Below are 20,650 nucleotides of genomic sequence, written 5' to 3' on the forward strand. Positions count from 1 at the left end.
GACACTGGAATACATCATTCAACTATAAAGAGATACTAGTACAAATATGGTCTTCATGGAAGAGTCATCTGAAGAAAACGTCTTCTACGTCCTCACCACAAAATCAGCATTTGAAATTTGCAAATGAACATATAGACAAGCCTGATGCATTGTGAAAACGAGTTCTGTGGACCGATGAGGTTAAAGCAGAACTTTTTGTCCAGAACGAGCAAAAGGCACTTTATTGAACTTATTATCAACAGTTGACCGGAAACACACCCTTGTAGCAGTTATAGTTTAAAAGACTGGATTCCACTGGTCAATGGCATTGCTCTGAGAAGGGTCAGTGACAGCAGGAAGAGACCATTCAGAGACACAATAATAACTGGATTAAGTTATTCCCTCTTTTTGGCTCTTTCCCACTCTCTTAAACTTACTACACTTAGCACAACGCCTCACACTCACAAAGCCAGTGGCTGCCCTGCCGTCTCATGGAATATAATATAATTCCTTTTCTTCCTCTCTGGTATTTTCTTCTTTGTCTCCCTCTCTCTGTTTCCAATGTCCCAATAACATGGATACATTACACAAAGGTCAAATCACTGTGCTTTTGGACCGAGTGCTTGGATCATGAGCTCAATCTCTAATGCCATATGGAAGAGGTTGCTTTTATCCATGGCGCTTTGAAACACATCCGCTCACACACGCACACACACACACACACGCTTGTTAAATATTATGGCACAGTAACAGTGGATGTTATAAGAGTTATACACCAGAATCTATCTTGTTTTTCTATGAAATATGGAAGTAACAAAGGCTGCAAATGTTTTTGTATATAAAAAAGTTATTTTCCCGTTAGTTTGACATGCATTCATTGGATTATAAATTATCCATGCATACTGTAGATCTTGCATACACATTTAAGATCAAATTTTTGAGTGGCACAAAGGCAAAACTCTACTGGGACAGATGTGGCTCAGGAGGTAGTCTCGTATGGCCAGACCTTCACAGAGCTCCACAGTGCTAGAAGGTCTGGAAGCACATTTACTCAACAGTGCTCTACTATAGGGGAAAGATGCTGTGGCTTGTTTGTATTTCTGAAGACAAATCAGAATCATATTGGGCAGCACTAAGCCCTGGATGCAGCAACAGGGCCCTACAAAATTTTCTAAATAGCTAAAGGGAGGAGAATGTCGGCCAAAACAGCCACTTTTACCCCAGTCTACATCCGCTGAGTCATACGGTTGGTGGTTCAACCTCCTGCTCCTCCTGTCCACGTGTCAAATCGTATAAATGGGTGTGTGAATGGGTGAATGAGAGTCAAATTGTAAAACACTTTGTCTGGTAAGGTAGAAAGGCGCTATGTCAATGTGGCCCATTTAACATTTATTGAAAGATCTTAGAGCTACAGCCGACAGTTACATAGCTTCCATAAAAGGAACATACATTTATGTATATATGTGTATGTCCACAATTCTGGTAGTTCAAAAACAAGGTATACGGTACAACAAGCCTGATCACAAATGCTATACATTTGACATATACAATGTTTCTTTTGTAAGGAGGTTATGTTCTCGGTTCAGTTTGTTGGTTTGTTTGTCTGTTTGTCAGAAGGATTATGGGAAAACTACTAGCCCAATTGTAATGATACATGGTGGAATTATGTAGCATGGGCCAGTGACGACATAGGAACGCGTCCCAGGACGTGTGCTTGTAATGGCTTACCCTGAGAACATCCTTGTCTGTAGACCTACAGTTGGTGTAGTTGGTCACATCAATGACTGATCCATTGGCCTCCACAGCCAGAGTTTTCACTGGTATCGACACCGTTTTCCCCGTCAGCACAGCAGTATTCAAGATGTCAGTATTCTGTGCAGAAAGAAGGGCAAAAATACTCAGAACAGGGCCCAATGATGGATTAGCCTAGTTTAATTTAATTGCTGGATGTCAGATGACAGATAGGGAAATCAAACCCTTCCAAAGATAAATGGCTGTTCTAACTACATCACGTGTTCAAAATCAACAAAGAATTCAGTTTTTCCAGTCCACTTCTTCTTCACCCTCCTCACTCCACAGCAGCAGATATAGTAAGCAACGAGAGTCTTACTGTAAACAGTCTTGGATGTAATATTTAATACCACATGAATATGTCCTTCCCTAGGAGCTGCTGCCTGATCACATAGACGCCCAGCAACTGAGCAAAGTTATAGGTTCATTTTCATCATTCAGCATATTCAGCATGACTTAGCAGAATGTCTCTAAAACCCAAACTAGCATACTGCTTTGTTATAAGGGTAAAAAAACATGTTTTTTTAGAGAAGGCAAGCTTTTGACACACTCTGATACCTTTGTTTAAACCTCATCCTAGACTTCTGCACGATTACCAATACAATCATCAGTGGTGGAATGTAACTAAGTATAATAGGGCTGCAGGAAGAGGTCCCACTCTACTTGAAATTCTGGTGTTTTTTTGCTTTCTACCTCCTGCAGCTTTCAGTAAAGGATACAAGAATACTTTCTACATTGCTCACAATCATCACTATTTGTATGGGCCAGGGAGGACAGGCGGAGGGTGCAAAACACTGAGGTATAAATAAATATTAATTTGTTTAAATCACACATATGCAACGCCCACGTACAAACTGGACAAATGTGCTAAAATAAATCTCTCTGTGATGATATTTATACAGTACATGTCAGTCTCATACAAACTCGCACACCTATATGAAACTAAATCCTCTGCAGTATTACCTATACACACTAGGTCAACACTCAAAAACCCATCTTTCTACCTTACACTGTACATCTTTAACAATGCTTAGCAACAGTTGAGCTCTTATACATCAAGCCTGCTGTTACTTTATTTTTACACTTTAACGCCTCCTTCAACATGGATTTACAACTACTTTCCAGTTTACAAGATCTCTGATAAGGTCTTTTTAATTTATTAAAGGTAGTGGCAGTGTGTGTGTCTGTGTGTGTGTGTGTGTGTGTGTGTGTGTGTATGTATAAGGAGCTCTGGGTGATCAGCAATTGTTTTTTTCCTCCTGGTGCTTGTGGATCAGGCAACACTCGGCAGATGTTCCCCGGCAGCTTCACATTCTGTCGGCTTGACAGCTGCTGACCGCAATTTCAAAAGGACATGCTGTAGTTCTGACTGCAACACTGACCCAAACATAAGCCACTGGATCATGGGTAGCGCAAAATCAGAAAGCAATACCAGCGCTTTGCGGTGCTGCCAATGGCACACTGAGAAATCTCAACGTCTGATGTTTCCGAAAGCTCCGCAGCAATCTGGCTCACAGTGATCAAGTTCAGCACAAGTAGCTCAGCTCTGCTTTAAATCTGCTTCTTCTCTGAAAACAGTGTTATATTTACACTCGGTGGCAAGCCTTGGTGTTGTGCCTTCATTCATTGCTTCACTTACTTGTTCATTCAGTGAGTGCTGAATCCTTTATAGGGTTAAGGGAGCTCAGAGAATCAAACAGCCTTGTTTTTTTTTTACTGTAAGGAAACATCTACCTTGCCCTTTCTTCACTTTCCTTTATTAATGAATGTAACAAATGTATATTTTCTGGTTGTTGTGCAGCTTCTGCTTGTTTTCATCTGCAGTGGTGGAGTGGTTCATGTGTGGTTTGTAACAGTAATTTGTTCTGCTGTGAACATAAAGCACAACAACTTTAAAGAAAAATAGCCAAAGCCTACTTATGAAATACATCTATTAATTTCACCACCAAAAAGGAAAATCTCCATGTGAATCCTCTCAGGGACTGTCATATAAACATATTTGCTCTTCAGTGTATGCTTGATTCACGTTGACTATTGCACCATGAAATAGCCTTCTAAATCTCCTGCAAAAAGTAATACATACCTACTACACCTTATAATTTCTGTGGGTTATCCAAAAATGTAGAGGTATTGGCGTACACATAGCAACAGGGGATCAGTCAAAGCATGAAAATAATATAAATGCATTGGGTAATACTGTGATCACACTGTGTGTCTTTCGCAAACAGGCAGAGGTGACCGGAAACTTATCAAACTCTGCAGTACACAATTTAACACAGAGGAAAAACTACAACTAAAGCAATTCTTTCAGACCAGAAACTATTTGTGTTAGTTTAATGCCAAAACAAATAATTTACTTTTGCTCAGCAAAGACTTTTGCTCTGTTCTGAATGCTATGTCAGGCAGAACAGATCACATGAAAAATGATTACATGGATAGAACTGATCTAGATGGAACATATGTGTTTACACAACCAACAGGTGTAGCACTTTTCTTTACAAACAGTAGTGCACTGCTAACCTTTTCTTCCAAATGAAATTACGAAAACAAACTGCACATTTATCATGTACATGCCAGATAATTTCAACTTTTGATATGTAAAGGGAATCATCGGGAAGTTGTGCGTATGAGTGGATGAAACTGTGTTTTATTAAGACAAGGAACCAACCAATGTCATTAACGTTGAGTGAGGTAGTGGGCAACCCCCACAGTAACGTTCCACCTGTGACAAAGCCAAGTAACCTGCTGTGAGGCTTGGCTACAACAAACAGATCCTCCCCTTCCAATGTATACTTTATAATGCCCCCTCCTTCCTCAAACACCACGATCAATGAGACTACGATAGATGTGTACGTAGGAAGCAGAAAGATGTCGATAGTACAGAAATGAATACAGCTGTTGTCCTCACCATGACCAGAGGTGCCAGCCCCACATAGTCTCTCTGAGTTGTGTAGATCCGCATTATGCCCACATCCTTGATGTTCCCTGGCAACTCCAGACGCCAGGAGATCGTCTGAGCCTCAGCCTGCTCTGAAACATCTTTTGGCACAAAGTCCAGTTGCAAAACTTCCAGAAGACCCCTGTTTTGTATGACATTTTAAAATACAATAGACGGTAAATGGTAAAACAGGGTAACAGTGGCACAAATAATGATGTATATAGCAAAATCACAAACATACTGCACATATTACAAGAAAAAAAACCAAACATAATAAAACTTCACAAAATGGAAGAGGTTTGGAGAGTTTAATTGTGGAGAGTAATGAAACATGAACTAGCAATTAGCCTCTGCATTTGGAGGGTAATATTGGTGAGTGTTAGCACAACAGCTAAAGTTAAATTAACATCATGACGGGGATTATTTGGTTCAGTCTACTGTTAAATTACCAGAAGTGATGCAGTTAAATTGTCAATTGTTTCAAAATTCAAGAAAAAGTTGCTGAATATTTGTTATCAAACCTCGGGAAGCTGTCATATTTGACCTTTTTGTAAAAAACTAAATAAATGAATAAATAAGATGAGACAGATGAGCTGTGTACTTGTGTTCAATGGGGGGACACATGTAAATATTTGTAAGGTAACACTGCCTATGAAAATGAAATTTCTTTACAGAAATTACTCTAAATTTGTGAAAAAGCAAACAGTTTTGAGTTTAAACCAAAGTGCGGGCAATACACAAGAGTTCTCAGTCCATCAGCAGATGGATGAATAAGGTGTGTGGAAGGAAGATTAAGTGAGCTGGCAGATGCTTGAGCCAAGTATTCTGGTCAAAGGATTGTCAAAGAAAAGCCATGTGATGTTATTTGATACTGCAGAGAGAGAGAGTATGCATACCTGCCAGTAGAAACAGATCAAAGGGAAAACAGAACAAAATGGGAGTGTAGCTGTGGCACTTTGAAGTGGAGCAAAACTTTGCATGGAGCACAATAATGAACCTCTGCAGTACATCGCTAAAACGCCCGTTCAAAAGCAACTCAAGGACTGAGTTTTCTTTTTGCAATGTGTGCATCAATGAGCTATTAACTGTCTGGTTAAAGATAAAACATGACTGATGTTTTAAAATCTAAAAAAGTATTTCACACTACAGCTGACGCTCCAGGCAGCACGCTCACAAGTCAGGCTGAGTTGAATTGGTCTTTCCAATGTTTCCCCATCTCTGAGAGGGAGATTCTCCTGCTGCTCACAGAGGCTCAGTGATACTAACTTCTACCTGCAGAAAGACAAACTTCTGCAGAGTCATTTCACTGACAAACTCACAAATAGACCTGACAAGCAAGAAATGGAGACCAGGAAGCAGAACAGAGACAAAAACAAGTTTTGGGCAGACTATACAGAATGAGTTATGTTATCAAACCTTGCAGTTAAAAAGAAGAAGTTCAACATTTTGGGAATTGTGGTTGTTGCCTTCCTGTGTTTGTCCCCTAAATATTAAGCTACCGCCAACATATTTCTAACTTAGCTTAGCATTACAGACTGGAAAAAGTGGGAAAACACTAGCCTGGCAATTTAAAACTACTAATGGTTGGTTGCAGATTGTGTTGATTAAACAACCTCCACAGAGTGTTATTGATCCTGGGGTGGACTCCATTTGTCAAAAGTCCAATTAGACAAAATAGAAAATATGAATTGTGATGCACTTTTGTGTGGAATTATAGCGAACTAAAGTGAATGTCCAATCTCTGTGTTTGTACCTTAACATTTTGCCTTTCATTTAAATAGACAAATAGCAAAGACCACACAGAAGCTCTTTAGTTTCTTTAGGGATTCCATATGCAAACATATATATAGTGTATGTTTATGTATACATATATATACACATCTCCTGTATGTACATATGATTCTAACGTTTAGATTATTCTAAACACATGCTAAACGCCTGCACGACTAATAAGGATTTTCCGTCAAAATCATCCATTTATCATAGTCTTCATTTACCTGAACGGGCTCATGCACTCAACGATAAGTCGTGTCTGGGGCAAAATTCACTTTTTTCAAACTAAGTCCAATCAAAACGTCTACTTAATTTCTTGTCTTCTTGTATTTTCTTAAATGAAATTGGCTTAGGTATATTTTAAATGGATTAAAATGAGGAACACAGAGAAACAGAGAAAGGGTTAATGCTCCTATTTCCTGGAAATTCATCTATGAGGGGGGCCTTTACCCCCTGGACATATCAACACTTCAAAGCACAGTGGTGGTAATGTGTGTGTGTGTGTGTGTGTGTGTGTGTGTGTGTGTGTGTTTCCTGGCAGGAGCTCAGCTCATGGGACACAACTTGGAATATCTCTCCTTCCTAATCTCCCCTTCTGAACGTGCAAGCGGTTAAGCCTGGATAACGTAGCCGTGATTATGGATGATTACAGATAAGTGGGTCGGGCGGCCGGCGGATGGTGTGTGTCTGTGTGGGCGGGAGGTTGCTGGGCAGAGGTGGCCGCTGGTGTGTGCCACAACCAGCATCAGGCAATAGGCTTGTGGTCAACTGGTGTGTATCAGGTACATCAGGCATGGAAAGTGCCATGAAATTATCATTCATTTAATATTTTGAATTCAATGAGAAGAAGCCCTTCAAAAGCATTTGGATTTGTTTACTGCTGCTGTTTATATATTTATTTTAGTCACATCAAACCGGTGATCCTGTAGTGGAAATGATAATTAATGGGTTCACAAAGTTGGTGTTTGAGATGAACAAAGTTTCTGATTAACCAACTGTTTGATGTAATATCATATACGATAATGAATAAAGACATTCTCAAATAAAAACTGAGGCTATAGATTGAGGTAGAATATATTTCAGATTCCACAGTTATATGAACATAAAGAGGAAAAAGGGACGGTATAAAATCATGGGAACATACAGTAAATATGCTTTATTTAAAACCAATTCCCCTTAATTTCATTTTTTTTTTAACCACGGCACATACTTGGAATTGGCTCAGCAGATTTTTGGAGTAACAAATGTACTCTACTACCTTAACTGATAAAAGCATGTCTACTATATGAAACCTGATACCATAACACATTGTTTTACACAGACAAAAACAAAATTCTGTGTACACCATAAGGCCACAAATCGTTCATTTTCCTGTAAAATGTAACAGTGAAGATCACTGATTGATTTTCTCTCAGAAGCAGCAGGGTTATTGAAATCTCAGAAAATAAATAGAATAAGAAGGGACAAAAAATGAAGATGTTTTTCTTATGTGTGGATAGAGTACAAGACTTACCTCTTTGTGGTGACAGCAACCTTCTTCTTGCAGACAACGGAGACGGTGTTGGGAGTCGCTCCTCTGCCAGGCTCCACTACCATGTCCCAAAGCGCTGAGTCACTGGACCGCGCCCCGCTGAACAACAAGCCCGTTTTTACTGTTGCCCTGCAGTATAGATACATAAGTAAATACATATTCCAGTTAGTTCAAAGCGTGAATTTTACTAACAACTTGGAAGCTGTCTCCTAAACTAACTCAAGTCATAGGTTAACCCTTGTGTTGTCCTCCCAGGTGAAAAAACGGATCAACATTTGTAATTTTCATCCCTTTCTCAGACTTTTTTTCAGTTTTCACTAACACCACCTCACTATCACTAGTTTTACACTACTTTTTGGAATTCATGGTCGATAACCCTCATTGACATAGAATTATACCTAATATTTGAGTTAAAAAAGCAGAGATTATGAATTATTTTGACTAATAGTTAAGACCAGAGGAATGAACAGATGAGTTTTGTCAGGAATGAAAGTGATCAATTGTATTTGCAAAAAGTGTTGAATGGAATCCAATCCATTTTTTTGTGGTAATTTGGTTAAAAAGAAAACCCATATTTCAGAAATAGACCATTTTTAAAGGGGTCAAATATGACCTGAAGACAACAGGAGGAGTAAAAGACTAAAACTTCTTGTGCTGTACCTTGTTTCTGTGTAGCATTTCTGACTCTTATTGCCAACAAAGGGTTCATTACCTCTACAGGACATGGTGCAAGGATGTGTACTGAATGGCCATTTGTGTCTTCTGAATCTGCAGCAAAACTGTAACAAAGCTTTCGTAAACCATGGTAACATCTTTGTAACTTTTGTAAGTTTGTTTCATATGTGTTAGTTCTGTGTGTTTAGTCGTTTATGTGTCGACGAGGTGAGTCACCGACAGACTGATGTTGCAGGCTGCCGTCAGACTGAGGAGTAGCAGGGGTATTTGTTCCCGTTTGCCTCGGGGGCAACTGGGAATCAGTTAATCAGAGGTCTGATTCAGACACATGCATCCCTCTGCTCAGAGAGATAGATCGCTTATTATGAATAATGTGAATGCAGCCGATAGTCCTGGAGGTCCAACAAGAACCAAGCCTTTGTCCTAATAAAGCAGATGTCTTTCTGCTAAATCGTTGCGTTAAATGTCAGACAGGGGTCACAGAGCAATCATCTAAGTCATAGGTTGAAAAGTGATACAAGGGACAGCAAACACTTCTGATCCGTGTTTAAAATGCAATGATTCACTAATCTGCACTCACGCAGACACCTAGCTACGGGTGGGAACCTCATGTGTTTCCAAAACAGGCCAATTTCCTCATGGCAGGGATTCAACGAGGTGCTAGAAAACCTTCCAGTGGGAATTCAGCTCATGCTCACTCAAGAGCATCACTCAGCTCCCGCGGTTTTATCAGCAGGATGTACACACTGAGAATAATTTGAAAAGCCTCAACCTCAATAAGGTGTTGCAGTAGGTTTGTAATGTGACTGCTGCTGGATTAAAGCCGCCAAAACTATCTTGAGATGTGTGACATCCACGTGGGTAGACTGCAGCCGTGAGAGCATGTTTATTGACGGAACAAAATGAAAGCTAAAGTAAACACACTCACAATACCATTAAACCTCTGTCATTTGTCCCATCTGTTGATCCCAGTAAAAGGACACTTTCATTATGTCCACCATGAATTCTATTCCCGCCGTCAACATGTTGAGCCACAAACAGGATTTATTAGAAGTGTCAGTTTTCTACTTTCTAGCAGCGGCCTTCTACCACATCCACTTCCTGACCTGATAATGATATGTTTTATAAACACAACGCCCAAAAATGAAGTCTTGAAATGCAGATAATAGCCTGTACTTATACAATTATTTGAACGTTTTTTTTTTTTTTAATATACATGTTTGCTGCCCAGTAATGGTTTGAGTGGCAACCTGTAATTTTCCAGCAGTCTGTCTTTTTATTTCACATTCAACAACCCGTAGTTTTTCAATTCAGCAACAAAACAGTATTCAAATAAAAACTGGAAGACGGAAAGAATAGGCGTCAGTGTTCATCGCCCTCGTTTTCAGCACACACACTTGCAAATACTGATTAGTAATCAAACCACAACCAGACACATCAATAACCATTGAGACAGGGTCAAGGTCAGAGCATTGACAGACACAACACACACAGCACACACACACACACACACACACAATATGTGAGGCAAATTGAATTCAACAAAGTTTGGAAAGGGACATTCTTGTGCAGAAGCTCGTTCTCTGCATTACATTTTCATTTACAATTTGAACAAATATATTTAAAATATAATACATACAAATCAAAAGAATTCAGATTTCTTCTTAAAAAAAAAAAGGGGGTGTTGAATTGCTGATTAAAATGGGTTTCAATCAAGGACAACTGTAACTCACGATGAATATTTTCCCGACGTTTAAAATGTGTTTTCTTGCTGCTTGTCCAGCTCAGAGTCACAGTGACAACAGCACCTGGCGACCATCCTCCCCAGGGGTACCAACTACTTCAACCGGCTCCTGTAGAGTGTGGCAGAGCAGTAACTCAATGCCAGAATTGTCCTGGATCACTGAGCTTCTCGACAACAAGCAGACGCCAGCCTCCCTGCAGAGAAACCTCATTTCGGCCACTTCTGTCCTCACTCTTTGTCTTTGTCAGTCACTACCCAGAGTTCATGACCACGGATGGATATCGACTGGTAATGTGAACAACTCTCCACTGCTGTTTTGCCAAACTCAGTCAATCTCTCTCTCTCTCTGCTGCGCTGTATATTTCACTTTTTGATGTTGAACTGTCACCTTTTCTGTTCTTTTTTACCCAAATGCGAGTCCACAAAATGTTTGATATTCAATCTGAAGAAAGGGTTGTAATTCCATGTGATGACATTTTTTTTAAATAGAATATCACAAGCTGCCTGTGGCCTTAACAGATGTGTGTGATGGCCTTGCAACACACACATACACACACACACACGGTTAATCCTGGCAGTCAGTCCAGATCATCTCTACCCTAAAGGGTTACCCTCTTGATTCATTTTCAATCAGTGCCGAAGATTATCTGGCCTAACCCTGCTGGAGTGGACTCAATCTTGGGCCAAAGAGTGAAGTAGAGCAAGGATTTCTCCCAGGAGGAATAAATCACTTTGCCAAGCTCCTCACTGCTAGCCTTCCCTTGGATTTAACCGCTGGACTCAGTCCCCTCCTCTTGTCCAATCTCACTCTGGATGTTGCACTAGGTCAGAAATACACAGACTGAAATCACTGACCTGACTGGAGGAACTCAATCGGTACAGTCAGTGAGTCAGAGTTTTACAGATTTCAGGTGGAGAGGCTGTAAATCCTTCTAAACAGTCAAAACAACAGCAGATGTTAAGGGTCAGCGTCTCTCTACCAAATCTTATTCAAGTAATTTCAACAATGCTAGCAGAGCTTCATTCAGGTCAATGGGTCTGTGTGTGCACACTGTGCAGACCTGTTTGTGTCAGTGGATGGTAAATCTGATATTTGACAATGGATTGACTGACACACAATGACTGGTTTAACTATGTGCCATATGGATTAAGACACGTCCAAACATTTCTCTCTATTTGCCTGCATCCCAATGCAGATTACAGTAGGGTTAGTATGTTGTTTGCAGGTTAGAGAATAATGTGTCTAGCGTTTCAGACAAAACCGTTAAGCTGAGTTAACGCTGAAAACGCAAACCTCACTGCAATGGCTCTACACTTTACTGATCTGAAGCGATGCGATAAAAACTATTTTACTCCACTCACATCACTGAGTGGGGTAAAATTGGAGGCAAGTAGAAACTTTGAAATAGATTGAGCTGTGGGTGTCTGCGCTTTTATATTAACTTCACTTTTACCCACAGGAGTGAGGGAGATGTTAGTTATTTGTTCTCCTGCTCCATTAAATAGATGCATTATTTATGAAGTCAAATACCCAGAGAACCTTGTTGAAATGTTAGTGGGATGTTGAGATATGGAAACCGGTGAATAATTTGCCAATTATTTCCCTGTTTATGGAAGCGTGCTCTCCATAACTCCCCCACTAACTGAGAAGTTGAAGTAGACAGGATATAACATGTTTGTAATTTATGAAGCCAGTGCAACTGGCAGACAACACAAGTCATGTTGGTGCTCAAGCAATTTATTGAACGGCCTTGATGGTGAGCCCTATCAGTATTCAAGTGCCTTAAGTAACCATTTAAATGCATGGCGTTTATCCATCATGAAGATGCTCAAATATACTGTTCATCATTGGGATTTAACTTGGGTTGAGTCTCTTTTTCTGCTTCATTTGTTTAAGTGACAATTACATTTTATGTGACTCCTGAACTCTTGGCTTCTGCACACTCAGCAACATAGTTGAATCACTAATATGTTATCTAGGAATTATTCATTTTAAAGCTTTATTTAATTATGGAGGGCAAACATAGACTGTTGGCACTACAGTGTGTAATGTGGTTATCCTGGTTCAGTGAAATATTAGTTTATTCTCTACCAAAACAGCGGGTACAGGCTAAAGCACTGACATCTGTGGAGAACAGACTAGCTACTTAACTATCCAAATCTGACATCTTTACCACAAAGCATACAAAACAACCAGCAGAATGTATCCAAAAATGGGTCTAACCTCTACAGAACAATACAGAAATGTTTAAAATGTCCATAACATTTAATATGTCAATGAATCAGAACTGTAGACATTTTTCTAAGTCAGAAAAATGAAAAGCAGAGCTTATCTAGACTGCTGTGAGACTTGATTAAAAGATTTTTACTTGATTAAAACCTGAAAGCAAAGGCCTTGTTTATGCACGTACTGTACATTAAATATTAAATGTTAAGGCCTCTACCTTGAAATTAATTGGTCTCAGTTCTGTAAAAAGCCTAGTAAACACTAATTTGATTGAAACATTTTTCAATACCATATTTAAGTGTTAGCATGTAGAGACCTAATGGACATCTTTACTTGTTATCTGTTTAATATTATGTTACTCACAACTAAAGACCCGACTGGGACTTGCACAAAAATACTTAAAAAACAGTTGTGTAATGTACCTACTGTACATCATCAGAGGCCAATGGGAAACATCTAGCCTGTCAAAAAACAGTTGTTTTTTGTTTTTACATGGGGGGTTATGTGCCAGGCTGTCTTGGTCTTGAACTTGTCAGAAGTCTCTGCTCAAGGCCAAGAAAATAAGTCTGACACACAACGCCCTGTAAAACCACAACTGCTTGTCCAACATGTAAAGAAAGGTCACAAGGTCAAACGGTTCCTGTAACCCTTGTGTTGAAAATAAAAATGAACACATGTTTTGACATCTTTGACATTTTTGTCACTAAATTTTACATTTTTATCTCTCTTAAACTTTGTTCAACACTTTTATAGCATTGCTTGACGTAAACAACTTATTACCACTATTTTTGTAATTTTTGCTCACTAAACCTCATGTTTCCTAAGAAATTCTATCAAACATTTGAGTTAAAAAAAAGCAGAAAGTATGAATAATTTTGACTTTAAGATCAGAGGATGTTGATGGATAATCACACACTGTCAAAGTTGAGTAATAATGCTTTAAAATTGAAAGAAACACCCAAAGGCCAATGATAGTAGTGAACTGATCCTTAATTTGTCTTGGGAAGTTTCATGGATGGTTGAAAGAAATCCAAATTTCTGCCACAGAAACTTGAAAAATGGGTCAAATTTGACCCGAAGACAACATGAGGGTTAAGTGCAGATAAAGAAAAGATGAAAGTGACAGCTGATAAAGAAAAAGTGAACATTTCTCACCTGAGAGTGAAATTTTCCAGGTTAGATGTGCTCGCCAGGAAGACGTAGAAAGTTGCAACATCTGTGGCCTTCAGGGGCTTGGAAGAGGTCTGGATTACCACGGCGCCTCCCAGCCTCAGTCGAAAAAATGTGGGGTTCCCTGGTGGAGTTTTGAGCAGATTGACACTCCCTATCCGCCTCATCGGGGTCCCTGATCCCCTAGAGTCTCTTCCTCTTCCCACTCCTACACGTTGCAGGCTATCCTGCGGGGTACACTGGCCTGTCGGATTCCTCTGACTCTGAAAGTAAACCTCTACAAGATTCCCCTGAAGCCCTTTAATTCCTTCGGTTCTTCCTTCTTCCCCGCTAGAACTGCTCGATCGGCTGCCTGAGCTGAACCAGGCAGGTTCGGGCTTCAGCTGTGCCACACAGAATCCACCTGGAGACACCAGACATGCCCCACGAACTTCCCTTGTCTCCCAGAAAGCGTACGCTGTCACACAGTGGGCTCCATCCTTAGCCTTGTCCATATCTTCTCCAGACCTCATCCTTTCTTCCCCAACAGTGATGCCACTTTCTGTGGGCATGTGGAAGAGAATCTTGACAACAGGGGATGAGGAACGAACCTGGCGGACCAAAATGACTGGCAGGATCCTGCGCCCACTGAGGAGCAGGTCTGGAGAAATCGGGGCATCCACAGTCAGGGGGCCGTATGAAGCGTTGATAGCTGGCTGGAGGAGCCCAGCGCCTTTACCCGTGATGAGAAAAGTCTGAGACTTCAGGTTGGAGTTCCCTGATGGCTCTGGGCTGTCCTGCCTCAGGAACACATGATCCACATTGAGGACCTGAAAGTTGACAGTGGGATAAACTGGGGTGGAGGATGTCCCAGTTTCCACAGAAACCTTCTGACCTTCAGCAACTGGGAGGGGAGAATTTAAAAAAAGGGATTAGTGCAAAAACTACTTTCCCGCTTTTTAAACTCAACTCATTTAAGTATAAAGTTTCAGTCTGCTATTAAGATCCGCAGTTGCCACTTACAAAACCAGTTACTTTAATTGAGAGCATTTGATGAGGATGGCAAGAAGCCGAAGGGTTGACAAAAGGATCACAGCTTGAGAAACGGGCAAAGGGTCGAGGACAAGAATGAGTTGGGTGCTAGAGGGATCGAGAAAAATTGGTGAGGGCAGGCAGGTCATAACGAAGAGCCAAGGGAGGTGAGACCCCAGTCAAAGGCAATGGCTTATTGATTGCTGCACTGAAAGAAAAGGAGAGCAAAGGAAAACACACAAAGTGTTCGTAGCGAAGAAATGTTAGAATTGAGACAAACAGGAGAGAGGGGTTTGGCATGAAAAGGATTGGCATTTGATGAGTGAGTGTCCGGTCCTAAAACTGGGCTAGGAAACGGATTGATCTGCACTTTTGAGAGTGAAATGTACGTGAAAATAAGACTGAAAGTAATTGCTGCAACATTGAGATCATTAAGTTTTGGGACCATGATAACCGCTGTGTAACGAAGAACACAAAGGGATGTTTTTAACAGTTGTTTGCTCAGCATTATTTCCCTCACACTGCCTTTAAAGCAACCGCAAACCCTGGCTATCCTGTCTCTGAAAGACTATTAACATTATAAGCAAAACACGACACTCCTCTAAAGCGATCAACTTCTATAAAGTGCTGATCTAACAGTCAAATGATGGTGCTCAATATAGTTGGATCGATTGGAAAAGGCCGTGCCATGTCACTTCTATTGCATGCAACGTAACCAGATGGTAACAATTATAGTAAATCCACAGGTTGCATATTAAAGGCTTAGCCAAATGACACCCTATTCTTAAATGGCTTGATTTCAGGGAATACACACATTAAATTTGGCATTGTAGTTATCATTTCTGGCAACAAAACATGGGCATTCTGCCTGTATGCTGTGGTGCTATTTTGTGCACCAAACTTACATATGACAATAGAAACTTTTTTCTGCTCTCCACATAATACTTCAATGCGATGCAATAAGGGCAATGGCTAATGCAGTGTCTGAGTGGTAAAAAGACCTGCTTGTTACTTCCATGGGGTGACTGTTTGTCCCAACAGGATGCTGTGTGTGACAGCTCCCACATCCTCCTGCCAAAGACACTTTGTTATTTGTCATCCTCTGTGCTGAAGTACATCACAAAAATAACTTATCTGCAAAGCGGAATGTCCTTTTCCATGCAACGTGTAATTATTTTCCTGATTTTCTAACCATATTTCATGAATACATCTAAGTATAAATCAATTTTCTGTCTGAAGGCAAAAGAACATCTGTGAGGGAAAAAAAATACAGTCAGCCTCACAGGTCAGAGTTTATATTAAAAACGTAGTTTAAAGAAAAGCACACACGAAACTGTCTTATGGATTCCAGAAATCAGACAGATGCCTCAGAGTGTTTCACATGAAAAGGTCAAAGTAGATGTTGGCTGGTACATGTTTCATTAGCATAATAGCAGCACAACTAAGACAAACCAAAAGTGAAAATATAACATACTTTAGAGATGATCCAATCTGTCTGTCTGCGGCTGTCAGACCAAAAATGTAATTGTCAAAATGTTTTAAATGAACTGACATTTTATGGGACTCTTTATCACCTCCACTAAGGACATGACATTCATCAATGAACAGACCTTTTTTTAAATAGGCCGCAGGCCAAGGATCAACTAAGTAGATTTTGGTGTTGATCCAGATCTTCTTTTAGACCATTATTGGCTTTTATCCATAAAGGAATTAATAGTTAAAACATCCTAATCAAGGGATGTGACTCCAAATCCTTGCAAGTTTTACAGGAAAAGTTCATGAAGTTTTTATAAATGCTGAATTTGGGTTGAAGTTAAAGAAGTATTCTTTGGCAGAGGTTTGTGCTCTGTAGTTTATATTATTGTCAGTATTCTACTCAAACAAGCACGCAAGAGAGATCTGTATAGTTTGGACATCTGTTGAAGAGTGAACATACTACTACTCCACATCTGTGATGGACAGGCCGACACTGTCTCACGTTTATTAATCCATCTTGTTAAAAATATATCCTCATCCTACTAACTGGCCCATATTCCATATCAAGTTGCAGGTGTATACTGCAGGTCAAAGGAGTTAATGGAAAGGAGAAAACAAAGGAAAATAATCCTCAGTCTGGTTTTAAACGAGTCTGCAACATGTGTGACCATAAAGTGACTGGGGAATTTAGGACATATAGTAGTTCTTATTTAGATGATTATTAGAAGTAATGCTCACACGCTCATTCACACACTCAATGATCACACACTTGAGTAATAAAGGTTCTGTGAAACAAACATTAAAAATAAAAGTGTAGATAGATTTGTGTGTAAAACATTAATGTGATAACATCACAGTAGTTTTAGTTGCAGCCTCTGATCTGAGGCTCTTTTCATTCGTCCACTACGGATATACACAGCTGTACATCAGTGAATGTTATTTATTGATTAGATATTTATTTGATGAGTGCTGGCTGGATCCCAGTATTTTGACTTGTGACATTAGATGAACTATTTGAAATATTTAAATCACTTTTGTAAATGTTAGTTCAATCTCTGGGCTGGACTGAAAGATAAGGATGTCGTGCATATTCATGAATCCCAATGCAGAGGAGATATCAAAGGCTGAACTCTATCATTTAGAAATACATTAACAGCACAGCTGCACTGCTGAGTCCTGAACGAGCAAAAATACAGCCGCCCCACATATATGTATGATGATGAAACATGCACACGCAGATATCGTGCAGATATAAACCTAAGCAATCTCCCAAAGCAGTCTTTTGCATGATATCGGTATCACTGGGAGACAGGCGGATTACTGTGACTTCATAGCTGCCAATGCAGGTTATCTTTAAACAACCAGAGAAACAGCTGTGCAACCACGGCTTCAGGCCTCTATAATCCCACAGATGAGGCGACTGGATGCACACTGGAGAGCATGCTGTCACTTTCATTTAGGACAATGAAATGGACAGAAAGCATGGGCAGTAAAGTAAGCACAAAAACTAAAAAATAGGAAAATACAACACTACAATCTTATAAAGCAGGTCACCTGAACACTTCATTGCAATCAAACCTCCTTCTCATATACCTCCTCCTCCTCATAGAGTACAAAGGAAACAACTACATATTGTCCTATTCTGTGCAAATGTGAGATTACACCAGAACTTAAATAAGTGAGGCAATGAAGCAAATCTTGTTAATCCAATGTGTGTGTATTTAGATCATCAAAGCAAGAACAAATACTCATTTCATTTTAATGAATGGAGCCTTCAGGCTACCTCCAACTCATTTCTTTTCACATGTGTGAGGGCGTTCCTGTGGGTCTTCTCAAACATACACACATGACCAATAGATGAATAGAATCAGAAAGAGTTAATTAAAATCACTCATAAACCTCACCTTTAGCAGCTGTGAGAACAGCCACTGCGACGACTGGGAACAGTGAACAGAGGGGAAGGCTGAGCATCATTTCAGCAAAGTTTCAGCAGGTTCTGCAGCGCTGCGCCCTCCGGTGCGCACCTTATGGTGAGCTTTGGTGACTTGTTGGCAGTCGGTTGAAAGAATGCAGGTGGAAGCAAATCATTACATTGTCTGATGTCCGGTTAAGTCACCTCCTCTGACTGTAGAGGATCAAGTGAAAAAAAGAATGTTGGTTTAATTCCCTATCCACATAAAGATTTGTGTGGTTTCATATGGAATAGTTCTGAAATGTGTCCTTTAGGTTCATCTGCATGACGAGGGGGGATGTTGTCCTCCGGGAGCACACAACTGGAGCTGGCACGGCAGGACAGCAACAGGCACGGCTATTCCCATGATAGAAATCCGTCAACATGTGCAGCCTGTCAGATTAACAGGACCCACGTGGGTAATCGCCGGTAGGGGAAGAGCTGCGGGCAAATTAAATGCACATGAGGTCAAAGGGATCAGTGGTTTCTCCACGAGTTATGTTAATGTTGATTTAACAAATTACAGCATGTGACTCTGGGCTGAAGGGCAACTTTATAGGCTATGCAGGAACACATCATAGTTATTATTATTATTATGTATTTATTATATTAATATGTTTTGTACACTTTTTATTTATAACACAACTTGATTTAAAGTTCTTCTAAGAAATGCCAAGATGTTCACATTACACTCAGAAGGTCTTTCTACTAATTGCGAGCTTTTGAGAGGTTAAAACAAGTTTGGTGTAGGTTTTGCCAGCAGCTGTAAGCTGCATATTCTCAGTCCACAGCATCATGTTGGATCACACTATGTAGGATGGAGCAGATGGATGCAGGCACTTTAGCTAAAGCTTCTTGGTGTCACAGCACACTATACATTAGGCCACATGGTAAGGATCAGCAAACACTCATGCAAACGCCACTTTAGTCCTATGTGAGTTCTGCTGAACTATATAAAGTTGTTTATTGACAATTTGAGACAACCTCACATACGTGTCGGGTTCAAACTTCAAATTAAGTAGAAACACAGATTTTTTTTTCCTGTGCTACATCAGGCCTTCAGGCCACATCTGATTTCTTAACACTGTGGTTAATTTCCTTTTTTTTTTACACGTATCACTTCATCTGCCTTGACCTAAAATTCCACACGCTCATAATTGAGGCAAACTGAGCATCAGTCCGAGTTCAAAGCCAGAAGTGAAATAGCCATGTGCCTAGTCTACATCCTCTCATTTAGCTTCCAGGATTGCTCCGGTGTCGTAGGAACGTCTTTTTCGCCAATGTCCATTTCCTTCCGCTTCCTTTGAGTTGGGATTTTAAATTTTGGTGGATTTATGAGGACTATGGGTAACTGCTCCTCAGATCTCTGCATGGTAAATTGAGACACCTAGCTAGACTATCTGTCTCTAGACAATGAGACATGTTGTGTCTAAGGAAGGGTTGGGCAGTTTAAGCATAGTGACATCCATCCTGGTTTTGCACAGAGACATCAGACTAAGTGCTGACATCAGATTTACAGTAAAGAACACCTTATTGAGCTTGGTCAGACTAGTCAGAGAAATGAGATTAAGCCATCACTTCTCCTCTCCCCAACATGCCCCTAAATACAAGTTCACTGAAACAAATGTGCGTTACTGGCAGAATATGGCTGCCAACTTAACCCACTGCGCCCACTGCCTCTGTGCCTGTTTTATGGAAAGGCGCCAGTGCCAAGGTTACAGCGTTATGCATGGCAAATAAATAATTTCTCTCTTGACAGCAGAGGCTGATATGTGCCTCAGAGAGATGTTTAGGGATTTCTAAATGCCGATAACACTAATGGAATTTGTATTACCTCAGGAGAGGAACTTGATTTTATGGTACACATTGCTGTAGTGTTTACAAGGCAGGGTTAGAACTGCATTTTGAAGCCACTAAGCTTTAATTTGAGCAGTTTGTTTGTGGTTTTTGGCTGGATGTGATTATTAAAGCTGTCAGTGACAGAGGCCACCGACTATTGAGTCTGGGAATGTCTCCAGACCTCAGTTGTTGTTCCAGACATGCAACCTGCTGCTGGTGCTATTAAAGATGACAGAGAGGTGGTCCGATGCACCATGTGTGACTTGAATACTCGATATTAAGCAGCTGCCAGGTGGCTCAAATGTTTTTGGAGGCCATTTTAAATGTGAGATACTAGCGAACAAGAACTAAATCACTTTAGATTTGTACATTTTAACATTTTAACAGGAAGCTGTGCTTCATTATGAAGTACATAAAAACATATAAATAGCAGGAGAAATTACTTCAGTGACAAATGGTCAGAGCTAGTCTGGCTATCACCAGACCAAGCCAAGCTCTAGAGATTTGAGATTAAGCATTGGTCTGGGGAGTCTGCTCAGTATTTT

General features: G+C 40.2%; 1 protein-coding gene across 2 annotated transcripts in view; it reads right to left on the bottom strand.

Moving 5' to 3' along the window:
* Positions 1-18,694, bottom strand: part of si:dkey-1d7.3 (transmembrane protein 132D) — a 32,984-nt gene extending 14,290 nt beyond the window's left edge. For both annotated transcript variants that reach the window (XR_004659879.1, XM_034895996.1), the window contains exons 1-5: positions 18,220-18,694; positions 13,814-14,711; positions 7,995-8,141; positions 4,679-4,850; positions 1,708-1,851 (exon numbers count right to left, since the gene is read on the bottom strand). Coding sequence is in view for 1 of the 2 variants with exons in the window: in XM_034895996.1 (XP_034751887.1) it covers positions 1,708-1,851; positions 4,679-4,850; positions 7,995-8,141; positions 13,814-14,711; positions 18,220-18,289 (1,431 nt within the window). In the remaining variant the exon portion in view is untranslated. The remainder of the gene's footprint in view (positions 1-1,707; positions 1,852-4,678; positions 4,851-7,994; positions 8,142-13,813; positions 14,712-18,219) is intronic.
* Between the last annotated feature and the right edge of the window lie 1,956 nt (positions 18,695-20,650).

This window comes from Etheostoma cragini, chromosome 16, assembly GCF_013103735.1.
Source record: "Etheostoma cragini isolate CJK2018 chromosome 16, CSU_Ecrag_1.0, whole genome shotgun sequence".
Taxonomy (NCBI): domain Eukaryota; kingdom Metazoa; phylum Chordata; class Actinopteri; order Perciformes; family Percidae; genus Etheostoma; species Etheostoma cragini.